This window comes from Corythoichthys intestinalis, chromosome 16, assembly GCF_030265065.1.
Source record: "Corythoichthys intestinalis isolate RoL2023-P3 chromosome 16, ASM3026506v1, whole genome shotgun sequence".
NCBI lineage: Eukaryota > Metazoa > Chordata > Actinopteri > Syngnathiformes > Syngnathidae > Corythoichthys > Corythoichthys intestinalis.
Genome location: NC_080410.1, coordinates 3,323,424 through 3,344,320, shown reverse-complemented (window position 1 = coordinate 3,344,320; position 20,897 = coordinate 3,323,424). Strand labels below are relative to the sequence as shown.

Sequence of the window (20,897 nt, the reverse complement as noted above, 5' to 3'; positions counted from 1 at the left end):
ATTTATATTTTACATTTTGTTTTCTTACTGTACCGAAAATGAACCGAACCGTGACCTCAAAACCGAGGTACGTACAGAACCGAGATTTTTGTGTACCGTTACACCCCTAGTTAGTACGCGTTCACTAGCATTTGCACATCGTTCAAGCAACCACACAACTGGCTTTAAATGTCCGATCGCGGGCGGAAAACACACAACAACAGAAAAGATGATACACACAGACGTTGCCTCTGTAGAGATATTTTAAAAGCATAAACAATGAACGTAGGTTCGCAGCTGTGTTTCTCTCTCGCTAACTCGCCCACTCACTCAAGCTGCGTAGCTGTCCGTCTTCTTCTGGCGTGTGAGCGGTCTTCTAAACGTAAACAAGTGCGAGTGCGCCCTCACGTGGGCGTGAAAGCGCCACAAACTAAAAGAATGCATTTCAATATGAAAAAGTCAATAATACAATTGAACACACATTGCCGAAGGCAGAACGCGAACGTGGCCATAGATAGCTATTACGTTATTCAGAGAACTATAGGATAAAGAACATGCTAACAAGTTAACCAAACCATCAGTGTCACTCCAAAACACCAAAATAACATGTGAAATGATATCATAATGTGTTAATAATTTCACACATAAGTCGCTCCTGAGTATTGGTCGCACCACCAGCCAAACTATGAAAAAAAACTGCGACTTATGGTCCGAAAAATATGGTAATAAGGACAAGCATTTTTTTGTTACTACTTTATTCTTCTTTAAAAATAATTCAGTGGGACACTAACATGTTTAAACCGTATCATAATTATTACATTTCAAGTGCTTAAAAAAAACATTTATTAAAATATATACAGTGTTACCTCTAAATACGAAGTAATTCATTCCAGGACCTTGTTTGTATGTCGAGCAGGAATTTCACATAAGAATACATTATAATTCCATTAATTTGTTTCACAGCCCAAAAACCTACACTAAATCCTTAATAAATGCTGCTTTTACTATTGCAAGTAGCAATTACAACGAGCAAAACAAATAAATTATGAATTAATAAAAATAATAATAATACCTTTAATAATGTAACGAAATCAGGTTGTAATGTAGCGGACTTTTTTTGCTGTATCTGAACGCACCGCAGGGCTGACGAGCAAGAGAGCACTCTATTTTACTTTCTGTTTTTATGCTGTGTCAGTGTTGCACAAGTTTATGGAATAAATGATTAGAAACGTGACGAAGCTGGCGATTTCTTTGGCGATGTTACCACAATAACAATTGTCACCTTAACTTATAAAGACTGGCGAACAGAGGAGGACTGCCGGGCGAGATCAACATTCTACAATCTACGACCCTATTGTCGATCCAGTTCACGGATGCACACACCATGCTTATATTTTGCTATCATTTCAATGGTAAGCATCACCTTTTCTTTTTTCTCCACCTGCACTATTCTTTCTGGATCAAGTGTTGATTTCTCTCACAAGAAAATCAGCCGTCTGTCTTCCGGCAAAACAAAAACAGTGGCGCTGTCAAAAATCGTTGTATTTCGAGCATGTCGTCGGATGTTGAAACAAATGGGAAGTCAAATTTCACGTCGGATGTCGAAAAGATCGCGTGTCGAAACGATCGTATGTTGAGGTACCACTGTATATACCTTTTTTTTTTAATTATACTTTGGGGGGGAAAAAAAGTGAAAAAACCTGTCTTATACGTATCTCTTTCCAAAGCTAAATATGAATAAATACATTGAACACACATCAAAAAATAAATAAATAAATTTGGGGGGGTCGGGGGTGCGCTACTTCGCAGTTTTTCACTTATAGCGGCGGGTTCTGGTCCCCATTAACCGCGAAAAACAAGGGATCACTGTTGTACAAATATACGACCAGGTGAAAGCACGTTTCAGCTGGTTGAAGGTGGTATGTCGGCGAGTTGCTCAAAACTAATCACAGGATTGGTTTGCAGCCCAAACTAATCACGGGACTGGTTCGCCAGGATGTCATTCATTCATTCAAGAAGTAGCTTTAGAACATGACGCATTTTGTAAAAGGGCTCCGGTATCACAGCATAGAAGGTACATCTTGAGATATTTTGAACATACTCAGTTGCGCATAGTGACTTTAGGAGATAACTTGATTTAAAAAAAAAAAAAAAAAAAAGCTGTAATGTGTGGGGGTTTTGATGCCAAACCACTACAAAAATTATCTTTATTGGACAATTTCAATAATTATGGATCTTTTTGAGTATTTATAATTGATTTTTGAATACCTTTTCACAATATTTAATCAGTTAATTAGTTTGGAAAAAATAGTGATAGTGGGACAATGTATTCCACATGTGTCAATGCAGGGCTCAAAGTTAACAAGTTAATAAATGCCTTAATATTTTTGCTTGCCCCCTTTGGCCAAGTGCACACAAATTTGCCTTTTGTAAAACGTTTCTGCCATTTTGGCAGTGCACCAGTTTTGTCCTACTCTCGTCTCATCCCATCCCGTCTTTCCTATTCATTTTGCTTTTGCTGCTCGTTTTGAAAACAATCGACAGTGCTGCCTGCTCATAAATGTTCCTCTCGGGTTCAAATTGAAAGGGCTGAACACATGACATGTTTATGTCGCAAGAGCCATACTCTGGAAGCCCGGCAGCGCATCCCAATGACGTCACCACCCAGAGTGCATTGCATCGTCATTACCAGTTTCAAGGTATCCCATGGTATGAAAACGTCAAGGTTTCAAAACCGAAATTTTTTTCCTTCATACGGTCACTAAAGTATCCGCTGATTTTTATGCCCCAAAAAATGCATGGAGAAATCCCTTGCTTGCACCTGCAAGGCTCAACACTCCCCCACCGGTTTTTGCTCAGTGTCAGTGAGTCAGCTGTGCTACACGATGGCGGGTCGAAGAAAACGAAATCACTGGTATAGAATACTTTGGCTAGAGAAAAAAATTACAGACGGCCACAGCTTAGAGGAGGAGGGCCGACTGGGCTGACTGACATGTAACATGTTTGCGTAGGGCGGTGCCGAGGAAGCAATACCTCTAATATGATTTTGCATTTATACCAAATTAAAGGTGAATAAACATTATCATGAACGTTTCCCACCAGCTACGAGAGTTAACTCCAGTGTGTCTAGCGTGGGTAAAACATGTTTTTTTTTTCCTCTCTGGCAATTGTCTTTGTTGAGAAAGAGTGTGTGTATAATGTAAACATGCTACGAGTCATACACACGTGTTTTTTATGGAAAAGAATTCAATTATTAGAAGTTCAGATAGTTCAGATGAAAATTATGTTGAGGTGTGGCTGCGGGGGTAAGGCTCAGCTAAAGGATTGCATTTATTTTAATTTTATTTAGAATATTTTGTTATTTATTTTAACTTAACATTACACTTATGTTCCAATTTGCTAATATGTTTTTAAAAAATAAAAATCCTGTTCAATGGAAAATTTAAACCCAGATATAAGCATACTTTAATAAAATATTTTGGCTTAAGGTTATCATACCAACAGAATATCATACCAGTACATGCCGACTCGTCACCAATAATGGCGACCTACTAGTTATAACTACTAATTGTACAAGTTTTATAAAAATGAAAACATCAAGAAGGGTAATAATATGAAATTATTATAACTCATACAAACATTTATCTTTAAAAACCACTTTCTATTTGCGGTTTCCTCTAAAAGAAGTTTTTTTTTTTTTTCCTTCCAAAAGGCACATTATGTTTAATGTTTTCTCGAAATTTTAGGAATTCATTCCACCAAAGTAAATTTTATTGTATTGTTAATACTAGAGGTGTGCAAAATTTCTGATTCTTAGATTATTCGCGATTCGGCCGTGGAAGATTCGAGAACGATTCACAAACATCCAAATTCCGATTATTGAAATATGCCAAGTAAAGCGGAAGTACAACACACTCAGCGCGCCGCGCGGTCAATGAGGAACGGAGCGAGAGTAGCTAAACATCATGCTTCTCATTACCCGGCCCCTCGGGTAATGCCAATGCTCAACTCACGGCTCTAGCTCAACTCATGCCACGAGATAAAAAAACACAACAACATACCTGACTGCTGCCGAAAAGCTGCTACAAAGTACATCCACATAATGTTACGGTAGATATCATTTATATAGGACTAGATGCAATATAAATTATGTTGCGTTAGCAGAACACCTACAAAAAACTAGATTCGGGCGTTAGTAAACGGCCACCATCTTAAAGCAGTACACTTCCCTGCAGGGCTGTTGTAGCGAACCTTCCAAGCAAACCTAATTAACTTTTTAACTAAAATACTCCTAAAGCGGTAAAATATTGACTTGAATCTATCTTTAAAATAGTTTTAAAACTTTCACATGTCGAAAGTAGACAAAAGGGAAATTATGGAATAACGGGAGCAATTTTAATAACTTTAACGGTTGATTCACAACAATAAATTAATTGAATGTAGTTTAAAGCTGCTGATACAGAATGGGGACTGGAGTTTTTTTATTTACTGTTATTTTTGTATATTTGTTTACTGCTAAATGTTAACTTGATACTGAAATCGTAGTTTGGTTTAGCCTGAGAGTATTTTTGAACAATTTTGGAACTAATGTACAAAACATTTAAAAAAAATAAAATAAAGGAGGAGGGTGCATCAATAATCGTTTTATAATCGAATCGGAGCCTCTGAATCGTAATCGAATCGTTAGGTGCCCAAAGATTCCCAGCTCTAGTTAATACAGTGGTACCTCCACATATGAAGTGAATTCGTTCCAGGACCTTGTTTGTAAGTCGAAATAGTCGTATGTCAAGCAGTGTTTTCCCATAAGAATGTATTGTGATTCAATGAATTCGTTCCAAAGCCCAAAAACACACTGAACACACTGTGTTGCTGACGTGACAGAGAAAGGGAGCGGTGAGGTTGAGAGTTTACTTTCATTTTTAATGCTTTGCTGAGAACTCTGTCCACTGCGGCGGACAGTGTGCGTGTTTTGTTGGACAAGTTCTGAAATAAATGATGAAAACCTGACGAATCTGGCGATTTCTTTGGCGATGTTACCCCAATCATAATTTTCAACGTAACTTATAAAGACTGTCAAACTGAGGTCAGATGAGGACCGTGGAGAACGTAGGCATTCTACAGCTGTATTGTTGAGCCAGTTCACGTATGCGCAACCCATGCTCATATTTTTTTATCATTTGCATCTTCATTTCAATGGTAAGCTTTTTCCTTGTTTCACCACCTGTACAAACCTTTTTGAAACCTGTGTTGATTTCTCTCCCAAGAAAATCCGCCGCGCGTCCATCTACAGCGCTGTCATGTCGTCGTATTTCGAGCATGTCGTTGGATGTAGAAACTAATGGCGAGTCAAATTTTACGTAGGATATTGAAAAGATCGTGTGTCTAAGTGATTGTATGTTGGGGTACCATTTACCATTAACGGCCGCATTCTGGCCTCTGCCTGTTGACACACCCATTTGCCCGTCTTCTTTATAGATATAATAATAACACTGGATAGAAAGTAGTCATAGAAATCCTTGGAGCTAGCATCTAATTTTTTAGATCTATTTGCAGTTAATTTTATTATATCTATATGCGGTTGTCCTCGCTAATGACGTAGGCGCATCTGATTTGTGCCCGGAAATAAAACCACACGCGAGTGATGAAGACTGAAAAAAACATGTCTTTGGACAGCTTTTTATGGGCAAAAGGTGTCCTGACGAGCCAGAAGAAGAGCCTACAATTCCAAAGAAATCAAAAACTTTTAACCGACAAAACCAAGTACCCAACTTAAAATATTGGTTTGTCGCAATTAAACCAAGGTATACCGTGGTTTGTAAACGTTAAGGTTTTAAAACCGCAAAACTTTTCCGTCATACCGTCCCTGCGGTTTTAGCGATTTTTTTACGTCCCAAAAATGCATAGAGAAATCCTCGCTTGCAGCTGTAAGGCTTAACCACCCCCCACCGGTTGTTGCTCAATGTCAGTGAGTCAGCTGTGCTACGCAATGGCTGGAGGGGGTGAAACTCCTGAACTTTATCCCCATCGAAGAAAACAAAATCGCTGGTATCGGAATACTTCGGCTTCAGAAAAGTTACAGACGGCCGCAGCTTAGAGGCCAACCGACATGTACAACATGTTTGCGGAGGGTGGCTGCTGAGGAGGCAATACCTCCAATATGATTTCGCATTTATACAAAATTAAAGGTTAGTAAACACTAGAGGTGTGCAAAATTTCCGATTCTTAGATTATTCGCGATTCGGCCATGGAAGATTCGAGAACGATTCACAAACATCCAAATTCCGATTATTGAAATATGCCAAGTAAAGCGGAAGTACAACACACTCAGCGCGCCGCGCGGGCTTCGGGACGGAACGGAGCGGGAGTAGCTAAACATAATGCTTCTCATTAACCGGCCCCTCGGGTAATGCCAACGCTCAACTCACGGCTCTAGCTCAACTCATGCCACGAGATAAAAAAACACAACAACATACCTGACTGCTGCCGAAAAGCTGCTACAAGTACAGCTAAGCTACATAATGTTACGGTAGATATCATTTATATAGGACTAGATGGATTATAGACTCGGTAGCGGTAGCAGCACATCTGCAAAAAGCTAGATGCGGGCGTTAGTAAACGGCCGCCATCTTAAAGCAGTAAACTTCCCTGCAATGCTGTTGTAGCGAACCTTCCAAGCAAACCTAATTAACTTTTTATCTAAAATACTCCTAAATCGGTAAAATATTGACTTGAATCTATCTTTAAAATAGTTTTAAAACTTTCACATGTCAAAAGTAGACAAAAGGGAAATTATGGAATAACGGGAGCAATTTTAACAACTTTAACGGTTGATTCACAACATTAAATTAATTGAATGTAGTTTAAAGCTGCTGATACAGAATGGGGACTGGAGTTTTTTTTAATTTAATGTTATTTTTGTATATTTGTTTACTGCTATATGTTAACTTGATACTGAAATAGTAGTTTGGTTTAGCCTGAGAGTATTTTTGAACAATTTTGGAACTAATGTACAAAACTTTATTTTAAAAAAAAAAAAAAAAAAAAAAAAAAGGAGGGGGGTGCATCAATAATCGTTTTATAATCGAATCGGAGCCTCTGAATCGTAATCGTAATCGAATCGTTAGGTGCCCAAAGATTCCCAGCTCTAGTAAACACTGTCATGACTGTTTCTCACCGGCTACGAGCGTATACTCCAGCGTGTTTAGTGCATCTAGCGGTGGTAAAATTAGTTTTTTCTCTCTGGCAACTGTCTGTGTTGAGAAAGAGTGTGTATAATGTAAACATAATACGAGTCATACACACGTGCTTTTTATGGAAAAGAATTCAATTATTTTTGTCCTGATCGTAATAATGTTGAGCTGTGGCTATGGGTTTAGGCTCACCTAAAGGACTGCATTTATTTTAATTTTATTTACAATATTTCATCTTTAAAAAAAATTATTTTAACATTATTAGAGGTGTGCAAAATTTCCGATTCTTAGATTATTCGCGATTCGGCCGCAGAAGATTGGAGAACGATTCACAAACATCCAAATTCCGATTATCGAAACATGCCAAGTAAAGCGGAACTAAAATACAGCGCAGTCTTCGGGAAGCAATGATGAACGGACCGAGAGTAAACATCATGCTCAACTCACAGCTCTGGCTCAACTCATGCTGCTAGATAAAAACCAATAATACCTGACTGCGGCCGACAGCCGCTACAAACTACGTGCACATAATGCTTTGGTAGATATCACTTGTATAAAGAACTAGATGCGATATGACAAAACTAGCCGGCGTTAGCACATGTATAGAAAACTAGATGCGAAATGACAGACTCGCCGGCGTTAGTAAACGGCCGCCATCTTAAAGCAGTAGACTTCTCTGGAAGGCTGTTGTAGCGAACGTAACTTTTTATCTAGAATACTCCTTAATCGGCAAAATCTTGACTTGAATCTATCTTCAAAACAGTTTTAAAACTTTCACATGTCGAAAGTAAACAGAAGGGAAGATATGTAATAACGGTGGCAATTTTAACAACTTTAATGGTTTATTTACAACATTAAATTAATTGAATGTAGTTTAAAGCTGGTGATAGCGAATGGGGACTTGACTATTTTATTTACTGGATTGAACTGTTAACCTGATACTGAAATAGTCGTTTGTTTAACCTGAGAGGATTTTTGTACAATTGATGTAACTAGTGTAATAATAATGTAAATAAACATTAAAAGCAGCTAATAGCAGCTAATAGCTTGGGGGGGGGGGGGGGGGGGGGTTGCATCAATAATTTATAATCAAATCTGAATCTTAATCGAATCGTTAGGTGCCCCAAGATTCCCACCTTTAAGCATTATACTACTACATATGTTCCAATTTGCTAATATGCTTTGAAAAATAAAAATCTTGTTCAATAGAAATTTTTTAACCCAAATATCTCAAAGCAACACATTTTAGAGCTGTCATTGCAATTCCATACCATGAAACAGTGATATTTTGCCTTAAGGTTATCATACCGTCAGAATCTCATATCGGCACATGCCTAGTCGCAACAGGTGAGTCCCTGGTGGCAAATCCGCTCTGCATAACATTTGGCCAAAAGTTAGAAAACGAGGCAATGAAGCCTTCAGAGCGGCTTCAGGAATAATTTGGATTTTTTCAAAAGAAAAAAAAGCACTAGCACTAAGGACAGACACAATTACTGAGGGCCACCACATCAACAAAAGCGAATGCACTGACAGCATCATACTTCATGGCGAACCGATGGTTGCTTAGATTATCTGTTCCACCCCATTAAATAGCATGGCCATCACCTTTCTGTTGTGCCTTGAAATAACTTTATTAAAAATACAGACCATAGAAATCAAATGTATAATTTAGAAATAAAATGTAAGGATGTAAAATTCATTTGAGTACCTGCAGGTGAAGAAAACTGAATTAGGACGCTGTTGCAGCCTAGTGTGATAATGAATGACTGCTTCCCCACTCTGCTGCATTCTGTTTCCCTCGAAACGGAACACTTGAAGACACTCGCATCTTCCCCTAAAAAGAATGGAATCAAAAGGTTGCATGAAACGTTTTTTTATCCACAAGAGAATACAATCAAATGGTTGAATGTAGGAGTGTATATTAGGAATGTGACAAAATATCGAATTGGTAATATATCGTGATACTTTGCATCCCAAGAGGTTATCGATATGCTCATGCCAAGAATCGAGATATCGTTTTAAAAAGGTGTCAATGTTTTCTTTTTTTCTTTTTTAAAAAAAAAATTTAAATACATTACATTTATATCAATTTATTCCTGAAACCTCATCTAGCACTCAACTAAAAATGTTTTTGTTTTATGTTTGAATAACATATGGCTTTCATTATAACATTTTCTATTTTTTAAAGCAAACATGAAGAAATGACTCCGAGTTGCCACGACCAAAATATTTTTGTATTTTATAGATTTAATGACAGTGGATGAAAACGAAATCAGGGACGTGAAAGGCTCCAAGGTGCCTGCACATCAACAAAGTTGAAGGTCTCCTAATACATGAATACTGGAATTTTGTGTTCAAGTAGGCAGATGTGGAACCAAGACAGTGCCACCACCAAGCAATAACAGGTACAATTATGTTCAATTTGACTACAATTCTGAGTGTTACGTTACAGCTGAGACATCATTAGCTTTGCTAAATGTAGTTATTCAATGATAAAGCAATGGGAAAAAAACACTCATTGACTCATATACGGGCTTTTTAGACAATATGCATAATTGCAAGAGTTAAATGTTTTTTATTTGCTTGTTTTAAGGTGGAAAACGCCGTGAGGAAAGGGAAGACAACTTGATGTACCTCACAACAACATTTATGTTTAAGGACATATATCGAGACTACATGCATTCTACGTAGATGATGGAAGGCTCGATTTAGGCTCCACCTTTGATAATATTTTTCTAATAATTTTATAAATTGTGATTTATTCACCTGTTTTGCACATGCACCATTGTTATAAATAAAACACGAAATGGAATCATGTTGTTCAAACGTTTTATTACGATCTATATCTGCAATTTAAAAAAATTAGATACTATTTGTGTTTATATGTACAGTGTTATGAAAAAGTATCTGAACCTTTTGGAATTTCTCACATTTCTGCATAAAATCACCATCAAATGTGATCTGATCTTTGCCAAAACCACACAGATAAAAAACAGTGTCTGCTATAACTAAAACCACCCAAACATCTATAGGTTTTAATGTTTTAATGAGGATTGTATGCAAACAAATACAGAAGGGGGGAAAATAAGTAAGTGAGACATCACATTCAATATTTTGTGTCCCCCCCCCCAAAAAAGTGCCTTTTTGCGAACATTAAACGAGGAACTTTTTTTTTTTTTTTTTTTTTGACAGCAGTGGCTTCCTTCCTGGAGTCCTCCAATGAACACCATTCTTGGCCAAAGTTTACATATAGTTTGATGTGTGCACAGAGATATTGACTGTGCCAGTGATTTCTGTAAGTCTTGAGCAGACACGCAAGGGTTCTTCTTTTATCTGAGTATTCTGCGCGCAAACCTTGGCATCATCTTTGGTGGACGGCTACTCCTTGGGAGAGAAGCAACAGTGCCAAGCTCTCTCCATTGGTAGACAACTTCTCTGACTGTTGACTGATGAACATCCAGACTTTTAGAGATGGTTTTGTATCCTTTCCCAGCTTTATGCAAATCAACAATCCTTGATCGCAGGTCTTCAGACAGCTCTATTGACCGAGCCATGATGCACATCAGACAATGATTCTCATCAAGACAATTCTTACCAGGAGTGTGTTTTATAGTGGGCAGGGCAGCTTTAAACCACTCAACAGTGATTTGGCTCACACCTGATTTAAATTGTTTGGTAAAATGGGATTCAATTGCTCTTTAAGTCTCCTTAGGCAGAGGGTTCACTTACTTATTATTCCCCCTTCTGTCATTGTTTGCATGCTTTCCTCATTAAAATATGGAAACTTATAAATGTTTGGGTGGTTTTAGTTAAAGCAGACCCTGTTTTTACATATATGTGATTTTGACAAAGACTAGATCACAACTGATGATTAAATGCAGAAATGTGAGAAATTCCAAAAGGTTCAGATACTTTTTCATACTACTGTACATGTGTGATGAACTCATAATACCATAACTATAATCTAACTAGGGCTGTCCCAAACGACTAATTTTCTCCAGATTAGTCAGCCGACTATTTTTACGATTAGTCGACTAATCTAATAATTTAAATTTTTTTTAAATTTTTTTTGGTTTTTGTGTACTAAATTTTTGTTGACGCTTATCAATTCACAAAAAACATATTGTAACACTTAAATTATTTATTAAAGTACAAATAAACACGTAAATAACAATAATAAATCACAAATAAACAATGAGTTCAAATGCTGATACAATTAACTAGTGTAGCATCCCGATTGAAAAGGTGGTCTCTTAAACTGATGGTTTACAACTTTTATTCCATCCTTGATGTAATCACACTGTAAGAGCTGCGGTGCACACAAATAAAACAACACAATTAGAAATTAACAAAAACTTTTCACCTTTTTCCTTTTAAATCTTATTTATATATTAATGAATTGCTTTTTCCTTAATTTATTACCTTATCATTGACAATCTCTCCCTTGAGTGCAATCACTGTATATACTGTATATATAGATGACCTTTTAACCCTATATAATTTTCTATACCATAAAATAAACCATAACATGAAATAAACCTTTCAGTTAGCATTAAGGACAATACTAATAGCACTTATAGGCCCATTGTCAATGAAACATTATTATTCAGTAAGGCGACAGCACCCTCTGGTGTACAAAAAATGAAAAAAAAAAATTACAAACTGGGTGACGGCATTTGAGGTGTTTATTCACGGCAGACAGGACAGAAGAGTGTACCCTCCGTTGTTTCTTTGAAATAAGTCAATGTTTTGGACACTCTGGTGCGCTTTTTTTGGCTTTGTGCCGCTTTCCCCGCTTGCATACAGAGCATCCGACATTCTGAACTTTCCACGCATATATTTTTTTTAACCCTTCATTAACCGTCGACGGGATGTTGTGCTCGTCGACGGATTTACGTCATCGATGACGTCGACTATGTCGACTAGTCGGGACAGCTCTAAATCTAACCAGGTGAAAAATACCTTGGCTTGTAGTATTTCCTTGTAACAAGAAAATACGCGTCAGCCCTGCTGCATTCGGCAACTGTAATATTTGTAATTCCGCCTGATTTTGCTCAAGTGGTAGGCCTATCAATCTACACCTCATGATAACACATGCTGCACAGATTGTTAGAATTTTGCTCACAAACGATCCACGAAGTGATAGAACAAACATACAATCCTCAAGGTGGATTCTTCAGGTTTAAAGCACATCCTTAACTTATTGTCTGCTGCTGGTTTCGATTTAAGGCGTATGGCGAGTGTAGGAGCCTAAATGTTCAGTTAGTTGTAAAAGATTTACTTTGGTTCTATAAAACAAGTTGTGATTTGTTTATTTGTGGAACTAGTTCGTGACGTCACGTTTGACAACGTGCTATATAATGCGGAAGTGGCTGTGTGGAGGGTCAGTCGCACTATGCAGAAGAAGCAGGAAGCATAGAGTCGAAATAGTTTTTTGACGTCTCTCTCTCTCTCTTCCTATTTGGATTAACATCTATCTCTCAGTTGCTCCTTTGTTTATGTTTTTGGATGACAAGCTGTGGATTGCTTTTTGTTGGATTAAACAAATGAACTTTTTCTTTGCTGCTGTCCAGCAGTGCGCAAGGGGGACGGAGCGAGGAGATCGTCGGATTCTGAGGGCTTTACGTTTTGGAACCCACAGCGAGGTAGATCGACACTGGCGCTTTGTAGTTACTAGCTGTCACTGATCAAAACATTCCACTTCTAACCACATATATAGGCGCTTCCAGGAGTTCACACACAGCACAGAAAGAGCCTCATCTACGTCATGCTGAATCCATTTATGGAGATTCTGTGGTTCCTGTGGTTTGATTTAGCAGTTTTAACTTTGTCTACACACTGCTTACTTCAACCACACTTCATGTTGTTGTGTCTAAACTGGAAGTCCGTAGCAGAAAATTTCAAAGATGGCGCTACCAAATTTTTGCCCAGGAAACTTGTCTTTCGGAAATGTCATGTCATGATTAACCCATATTGATCTATAAGGCACATCTGATTATAAGGCTTTGAGAAAAAAGCAGGCTTTTAGGTGCGCCTTTATAGTGCGGAAAATACAGTATTTCCCCCAACTTCAACACTGTTTACCCTAGTGTCAGAGTCACGGGGTGCTGGAGCCCATCCCAGTTGACTTTGGAAATAGGGCAGATTACACTCTAAACCTTTTGATGATCTGAGTAATTCAGAGATTAAGGGCCATTCTCCTAAAAAAAAAAAAAAAAATTGCAAAATAGCAGAGAAATAGCTCCCACCCTGCCTGCAACAAACTCAGGCGACAACTGAAAACTTATAAACTGTGAGTTGGATAAACACAAATATTATATTACTACTACAGGATGATCAAAATAAACTAGTTGGACTCTTTTTATCCAGAAAAAAAGCAAAAAGTGACGTCTACCAACACCTGGGGTCTGTTTTTGTGGATATATTAGGAAAGAATTAGACACCCATAAAAGCAATGAAACATGTAATTATTCATTTTTCCAAACGTTAACTTCAAGGGATGCTGAGAATACCCTTCCCTTCACAACCTGTACATGAACGCATTCCTACAAATTGGAAATACCAAACTCTTTGATGCCTTTGTAACGAATTGGTCCAGATCAAAGCAGCCTTAAAGCTTTTTGATGCCTGTTTTCACTACATCCCATCACACATAAAATGATATGTGTTTTGTTATTTCTATTTTTCATTCATTTTATGATGTATATGAATTGATTTCCTCAACCTAATTTAGCTTCTACTGAAAGCAAAAACAAAAGATTCTTACAGGTTAGCATCAAATGATCAAACAAAACAGCACAAGACACGTAACCCACACAGAACAACAAAATATACATTCATTAAATTATTATCAATTAATACTATCATTGTGGCTTAATATATTCTTAAAAGTTGAAACTACTCACAAGTACAAGTAGATAATTAGTATGAGTGCAACGGTATTTGTATTCACCCAGTACGGTCACAGTATGGACATAACGGTTCGGTGCACGAAGTCAGACGGCGAATACATTTGAGTAAATCCATGTCGGAGTTGGTCCTTGTTCAATCCAGGGGACAGTAGAGGTAATGTGCCTAAACCAGGGGTCCGGCATCTTTTTCCTGTGAGGGCCACATAACTTTACCCTTACCTGATGAGTGGCCGGGTCAGTTTGTAACAGGAAAAGTGTTGACGATTGCAGGAGTGCCTAAATCTAAAAATTTATTGTTTTTCAGAAAGCCACAATCAAATAACCCTTTCCGGATTCTTCACGGAACAAAAGTAAATAAAATAAAATAATAATAATAAAAATATATTATAATATAATAAAATATAATAATAAATGATAATAACGCTATTAATTAATTAGATAATAACCAAATAACCCTCTCTGGGTTCTTCACAAAAAAAAGCCTGGAAATAAAGAACACTATTGAGAAAAAGAAAAAAAAATTGTTTAGGGGGCCGGACCAAATGTGGAGGCGGGCCGTATCTGACCCGCGGGCCGTAGTTTGGGGACCCCTGGCCTAAACGAAGACTTTTTAAAGTATTTTATTTATTTCATATTTCAGATCAGGAAATGTTTACTTTGCTCTAGCCCTAGGCTGAAGTCATTTAAACACTGAATGAGTATTTATTTTTGTACTATTTCAAGAGATGCTTTTCCAGTTTTGGAATTATTTGCACTTTTAATTTTACTTTAGCCAAGGAGTGTATGTTCACTTGTAATGGTTACATTTAACTGTGTCTCATCTAGAGCTGTCCCGACTAGTCGACGTCATTGATGACTAAGCCTGTCGCAATATGGAATAATTCCATTCATCACATGGTAGTGGCAGACGTGCTGTTAAAAGTTCGGATTCCTTGTCACCAACTACGCAAAATGCATCTTCGATCCGGGTCCGTCAAAAAATAGCGTCGGAGCCAATCCGTTCCCATTATATCCTATTGTTCAAAGTATACCAGCCGCGCCAGTGCTCCGGATTGACTGCGGACCATCTCCGGCGTGCCGGAGCCCGCCGGAGATGGTCCGCAGTCAATGGCTTAGGCCATTTTCTATTTTTGCTGGAGACGCATCCGTCAAAATGGGCAGAGCCGTGCCTGGAGTCAACAGCCCAGTTGCTTATACACAGGTTAACCAGGGAGCATGGACGAAGAACGCTCTATCATGGAGGTGGAAAGCCACAAAGTGATTTATGATGCAGTAGATCATCATTATAAGGACAACATTAAAAAGGAAGTTGTATGGTGTCCTATTATGTGTGTTTTTCTGGCAATGATATCAAACACACGACGTGCTGACAACTTTGTTTTTTATTAACACACGGCGCTAACAACACTACCTCAACCTGAGGCTCTCGGCAGGCTGTGTCTTTCACTACCGCGTCACATGAACAAAACAACATCACCGTTGCGTGCAGTTCAGGGTCCCTCGGAAAACATCCAATCAGAATATTACACATGGAACGCCATAGCAGAAGCTATGAGGGGAAAAGTTCTCATTTGCCTAAATGCTTAAAGTGCCTGTGACACGAAAAAGCATGTTTATTTCATAATACACGCGGTATTTTATGCCCCTGAATGATATGGACCGCTTGGATGTGTGTGGAAGCGATCGCTATATTTATTTAGTTTTTTGAATCCCGCGCCATGAAAATGAGTGACTTCCGGCTTCGGTCTCTCATTGAGGAGGAGGGCGCTGTGACGTGTACGGTAGAAGACGTTCTCTTCACTATACAGTGTACTGTTGTGTATGAGGATGAAGGATTCAGCTGATTTAGCGGATTAATACTTTTATTTTTTGCATCACGCCAGCCAAACGGCTGCAGAAAAATCATTCTGTATGCGGGAGAGGCGTATGCGCCTTTTTGGAGTTTTAAAAGGTTCCCATTCAACGTGGATATTTACTGTGGGACCATTGGACTTACAAGGAAGTGAGTAAACATCTTGTTTTGTATTATGTCAAATACGAATACAGTGATTACAAAGTAAACACTATAAAATGCCTTTAAATAAAGGACTACTTACGTTTGATCATTGATAGGCATGTAAAAAGCTATCCTCATGCTCATTAGCAGTTAGCTGTTAGCACGTTAGCTCCACAACAACTCCAGCCATCCTCCTCCAGGGAACGAACTGTAAATTGCTCTCCGCCGGGCGGTTTGCCGATCCGCAAAGAAACTCGACAACCGGGTCGTCATGTCAAATTATCCAGGCTAGTTATGTGTGATTTTCCACTTCGAAGACTTTGAAACGTCCCTCGGTTCGGGTTAGCATGTCGGCTAGCTGTCACTCCTTCTGGTCTGTTTACATTCTCCGAAGCCGGGGAAGGGAAATTACATATGTCCGATTTAGGTGTCATAAAATATCGTTCGGGAGGTGCGACAGTAAAGGTGAAGTCGACTGTTTTGACCATTATGGAGTAATTTTGCCATGTCGTCTTGAATAAATGGATTTTTATTATTTTATATTCCATTTAGCACAAGATTGTTATTTGTCATGACCATGCCATTTATTTAGCAATTGGGGAAAGTACTTGGGTAAAAAGAATATCCTGTAAAAATATTGAAGTCAAGAGACAGAAACAATGACATTTTGCCGCTCTCTTCGTCGCGTTTTCCTCATTGTGAATAGTTCCCCCTCGACGGGCTGACTGGTCTTTCTCAAGCCATTTATATAGCTATTGGGGAAAAATACTTGGATAAAAAGAATATCCTATAAAAATATTGAGAGTAGAGAGACTGAAACAATGACATTTTGCGGCTCTCTTCATCGCGTTTTCCTCGTTCTGAACAATTCCCCCTCAATGGGCTGAATAGTAAAACCGATGAGCCCAGTCTACCGCTGACGTCATCCACCTGTTTGGGACGCTAAAGCCCTATAATGGTAGGCGTGGCTAACCGGCAGATTAAAAGACTAATTTCTCGTCATCTGCGCTTTGCTAAATTGTTGTATATAGTCGAATCGTCTCAAAATATGATTCTAATTCACATAATAATGCCATTTAAGACTTTTTTTCTGGTGTCATATGCTCTTTAAGTTATTAAGTGCAATTTGATTTTATTCTTGAAAAAGACATTTTATTTATTTTGTGTTTCAATGCGGTAATAATATTGTTGTCTTTTACTTAAAAGATGCATGGTCTATTGTTTTTAGTTGTGATTTCTTAAAAAGTATTTTTGAATTTAAGAGTAAACATTTATCATGTTTAAATGGTCTTGATCTATTAATATATACTGTATTCTCACTGTGTTATTGTAAATTGTTTTTTAAAAAAATATACGCAATAATATTGCATATCGCAATAATTTAGTGCTACAACGATTAATCGATTTACTCGAGTACTCGATTAGAAAAAAAGATTCGAATTAAATTTTGCTGATTTGAGTATTTGTTTTATTATTGTGGCATTGTAATGGTTTATTTTTAAAGTGGTTGCATTCAGTTTTATTGATTTAAGTGGACACACTGCCCTCTAGTCTGCCTCATTTCACATGGCGGAATCCAGCTGCTCCATGTTAAGACCAACATAAGCGAAGTTTTTGTTTGAGCTAGTGTTTTTTTAATGCATTCATAATTTCGTTTGAGTATATTTAGCTGTTTTTTTGTGGGAATATGTGCCTGAACCATTTGTTAAGAGCAATGTTAAAAAATTTTTTTTTTTAAAGTTTGCATTTTATAGCATTTAAGCTCGTGGACTTTTGTTATGTAAGTTAGCCAATTGTTCTTTTGTTAAACATAGATCCTTATTTAATTTTTTTATACAGTTTGAGGCTCAGCTCAGGTATTTTAATTTTTCACGTTCCTTATCCGATTATTCGACATACTAGTTCATCGATTAATCGACTACTAAAATAATCGATAGCTGCAGCCCTACAATAATTTATGAGATAAATGATCACACATTAAAATTTGCTATCGCGACAGGCCTATCGATGACGTAAATGCGTTGACGGGCACAACATACCGTCAACAGGTAATGACGGGTTAAAAAAACAAAAAAAACACTTCAAGCGCCGTCACCCAGGTATAATATTGGAAGACGACAAGGAGCTGGCGGATCATAAGTCCATAAAACTAACGACTTCTTTTATTGAAGTTGCCTTTATGTGCGTCGTATCAACGTGCAAAGTTTTTTTCACGTACTTTATGTATTTATCTACTCTGCTGCTGCTCCCTAAGGCTGTAGGTCTTGAGTCTCTCGACATCCATGTGCACGGCATGCAGATTGTATTTACAGTATTAGTATAATGGAAGCTCCCACTTAGGAAAAAAAAACCAAAATATATATGTGTATATAATATAATATAAATATATATGGAAACACCGGCCTGCTTACTATAGTGTATGACGAGACAGGGGCTGGTTACCGGTTTCGAAGTTTAACGTTGTATGAAAACGTCACGGTTTCAAAACCGTTAAAATTTTTCATCATACAGTATTAGCCATTTCGTATATCCCACAAATGCAGCGACAAATGGCTTGGAGCGGCAGCGCTCACCCCTCCCCTTCCAGTTTTTTCTCTGTCGGTGACACTGCTGTCGCTGTCGAAACAACACCTGAGCTTTCCCCCCCTCAAAAAGTCGCTAGTATGGGACTATTTTGGCTACCGAATAGAAACAGACGGCCGCAGCTTAGAGGAGGAAGGATGGCCGACGTGCAGGCAACACCTCCTACTAAATTTCACTCAAAAGCTGTCATGAATATTTCCCACCAGCTACGAGAGTTCACTCCGGCGCGTTTAGTGTGTCTAGCGATGGTAAAACAAATACTATAACGTAAGCTTGTTAACTACGCTGTTAGCATGGCTAGTTAGCATGCCAAGATGGTGCAGCACTACTTCATGTATTTCCCATTTGGGACAGGTCTGTTGAATGTTGATAGCAAATTAAAGTGAGCTACGATAATCACTGTAAAATACTATAATAGCGTGGCATTGGATGATATATCTTAACGATATAGAATATTCCATATCATGGCATTTTTCCATCCTACAAAGCACTACTCGCATTACAAATTAACCATATCTGAGTTCCTCTCATAAAATGATCAAAACTGCCAATGCCGTTCCTGTTTTTTCAGAGACAAGATTTTGCAAACCAAGCATAGGTCACCTTTAGTCATTGAATCTCTATTAGGCTTCTACACATTGGGAGAGGTATTTGCAAAATCAGAATATTTGCATTACCTGCATCTCTGGTGACTAAACTCAAATCAAACAAATGTTTTAACATTCCACATTGTTTTTGTTTTAAATGTCAAACTATAGTTATTACAGAACACTTATGATTTTACTATTATTAAAATAAAAATGTTAAAAATAAATAAATAAATAAAAACATGCCCAGATTTGCTGTCGTGAAGGAACATTTTGATGATCTATTTTAGGAGGGAAGGAGAGAGGCTATTGTTACTGGAACAAAGATGAATACACGGAGGACCTTCGCCCAAAATAGAAGCCAAATTCCCACAATTAAAATTTTAATACACTATATATATAACGCAAACCAACGTTACATTTACATAATTTTCCCAAGTATCTGGACACAAGAGTACTTTTTCCCATTTTGTGCTGTATGCGGGCAGCCGCTAGGACCTGAACGTACAAGCTGCTCTTAAGATTGACGTCTTCTCCTAAACAAGCTTAGCGACATCAACTTGAAAACAAACCGACAGCTATTTTGACTCCGGATAAATACTTAAGACCAACCAGAATGATTTACTATGAAATATTTGCAATTGATCATCAATAGCATTGTTACGAGAAACACCGGGTGCTACATGCTAATGCATAATATTTAAACAGGCTTGGAGTATTGTTTTTCTAATACACTATGAAGGCATACGACGGCTTGAGGTGTTTCGTTTTGCACAAAAGTGCAGCTAAACGATGATGCGGGGTTTTGCTTGAAACGGACGAATTTGCTAGCTAATATGATGGTGGCGCTTCGGCAAAAGATTACACTTGCGCTTTCCCTCGTGAAACACGACGGAAAACGACTTGGTCCCTCATGGGTTACCGTTAGCTTAGTGATAGCAAAGGCTATACGACTAGCTGTATAAGCATGTGCAAAAGATATAGCATAGCATAAGCAATGGTCATCCAGTTGCCGACAAACGTCGGATGTGTTCATTTTAAAAGCGTTAACGTACCATTAGAGAGGTTGAGTAATGCGGCGTCCTGTGTGGTTTTAACTTCCAATCGCAGAGGTTGCTGTTCCGAGTGTCGCTGTATATCTCCATTGGCGTCTCCGATGGACAGGAGCCGTACACCGGGGAACACAGAGACCGCCATTTTCAATCTGGAAGTACACTACAGGCAGGTCCGTCCGTGGCGCATTCTTCTCTACAGAATTAGGGAATAGGACATTACCTCTACAACAGCGCCCCCTTGACTGTGGGTAGTCTTGTATGCAATGAAAACATACCCACATAGAAAATTCCTTAATTATTAAAGTAATAATTACCAGAAAATGCCATTTCAAGATAAATTGCGTGGATATACTTTACCCTCCCACGGGTCACTTCTGATTAATTTTGGGGGCATTTTAGGTCACTTCTTTGTTAAAAGAAAAATACGCAAAATTGGCCAAAAACGGTACTGCAACCAGGATCAAAATATTGACGCGCACTCATCCCTTCCCCGATGGGCTGCCAGATAAGTGCTTCGCAATGGAGTATCAATCTGCGTTATTATACCAATGTTGCAATACAATCAGGAGCTAGAAAAGGCAATTTCTGGGGAAAAT

The 20,897-nt window shown here is 38.1% G+C and overlaps 1 protein-coding gene across 5 annotated transcripts in view; it reads right to left on the bottom strand.

The window, feature by feature from the left end:
- carm1 (coactivator-associated arginine methyltransferase 1) overlaps positions 1-20,502 on the bottom strand; it is a 78,202-nt gene extending 57,700 nt beyond the window's left edge. The window contains exons 1-2 of one of the 5 annotated variants that reach the window (XM_057861011.1): positions 20,302-20,502; positions 8,878-9,003 (exon numbers count right to left, since the gene is read on the bottom strand). In XM_057861011.1, the coding sequence (XP_057716994.1) occupies positions 8,878-9,003; positions 20,302-20,443 (268 nt within the window). In that variant the 5' untranslated portion in view covers positions 20,444-20,502. The remainder of the gene's footprint in view (positions 1-8,877; positions 9,004-20,301) is intronic. The other 4 variants (XM_057861008.1, XM_057861010.1, XM_057861006.1 and 1 more) reach the window with 4 other exon arrangements.
- Between the last annotated feature and the right edge of the window lie 395 nt (positions 20,503-20,897).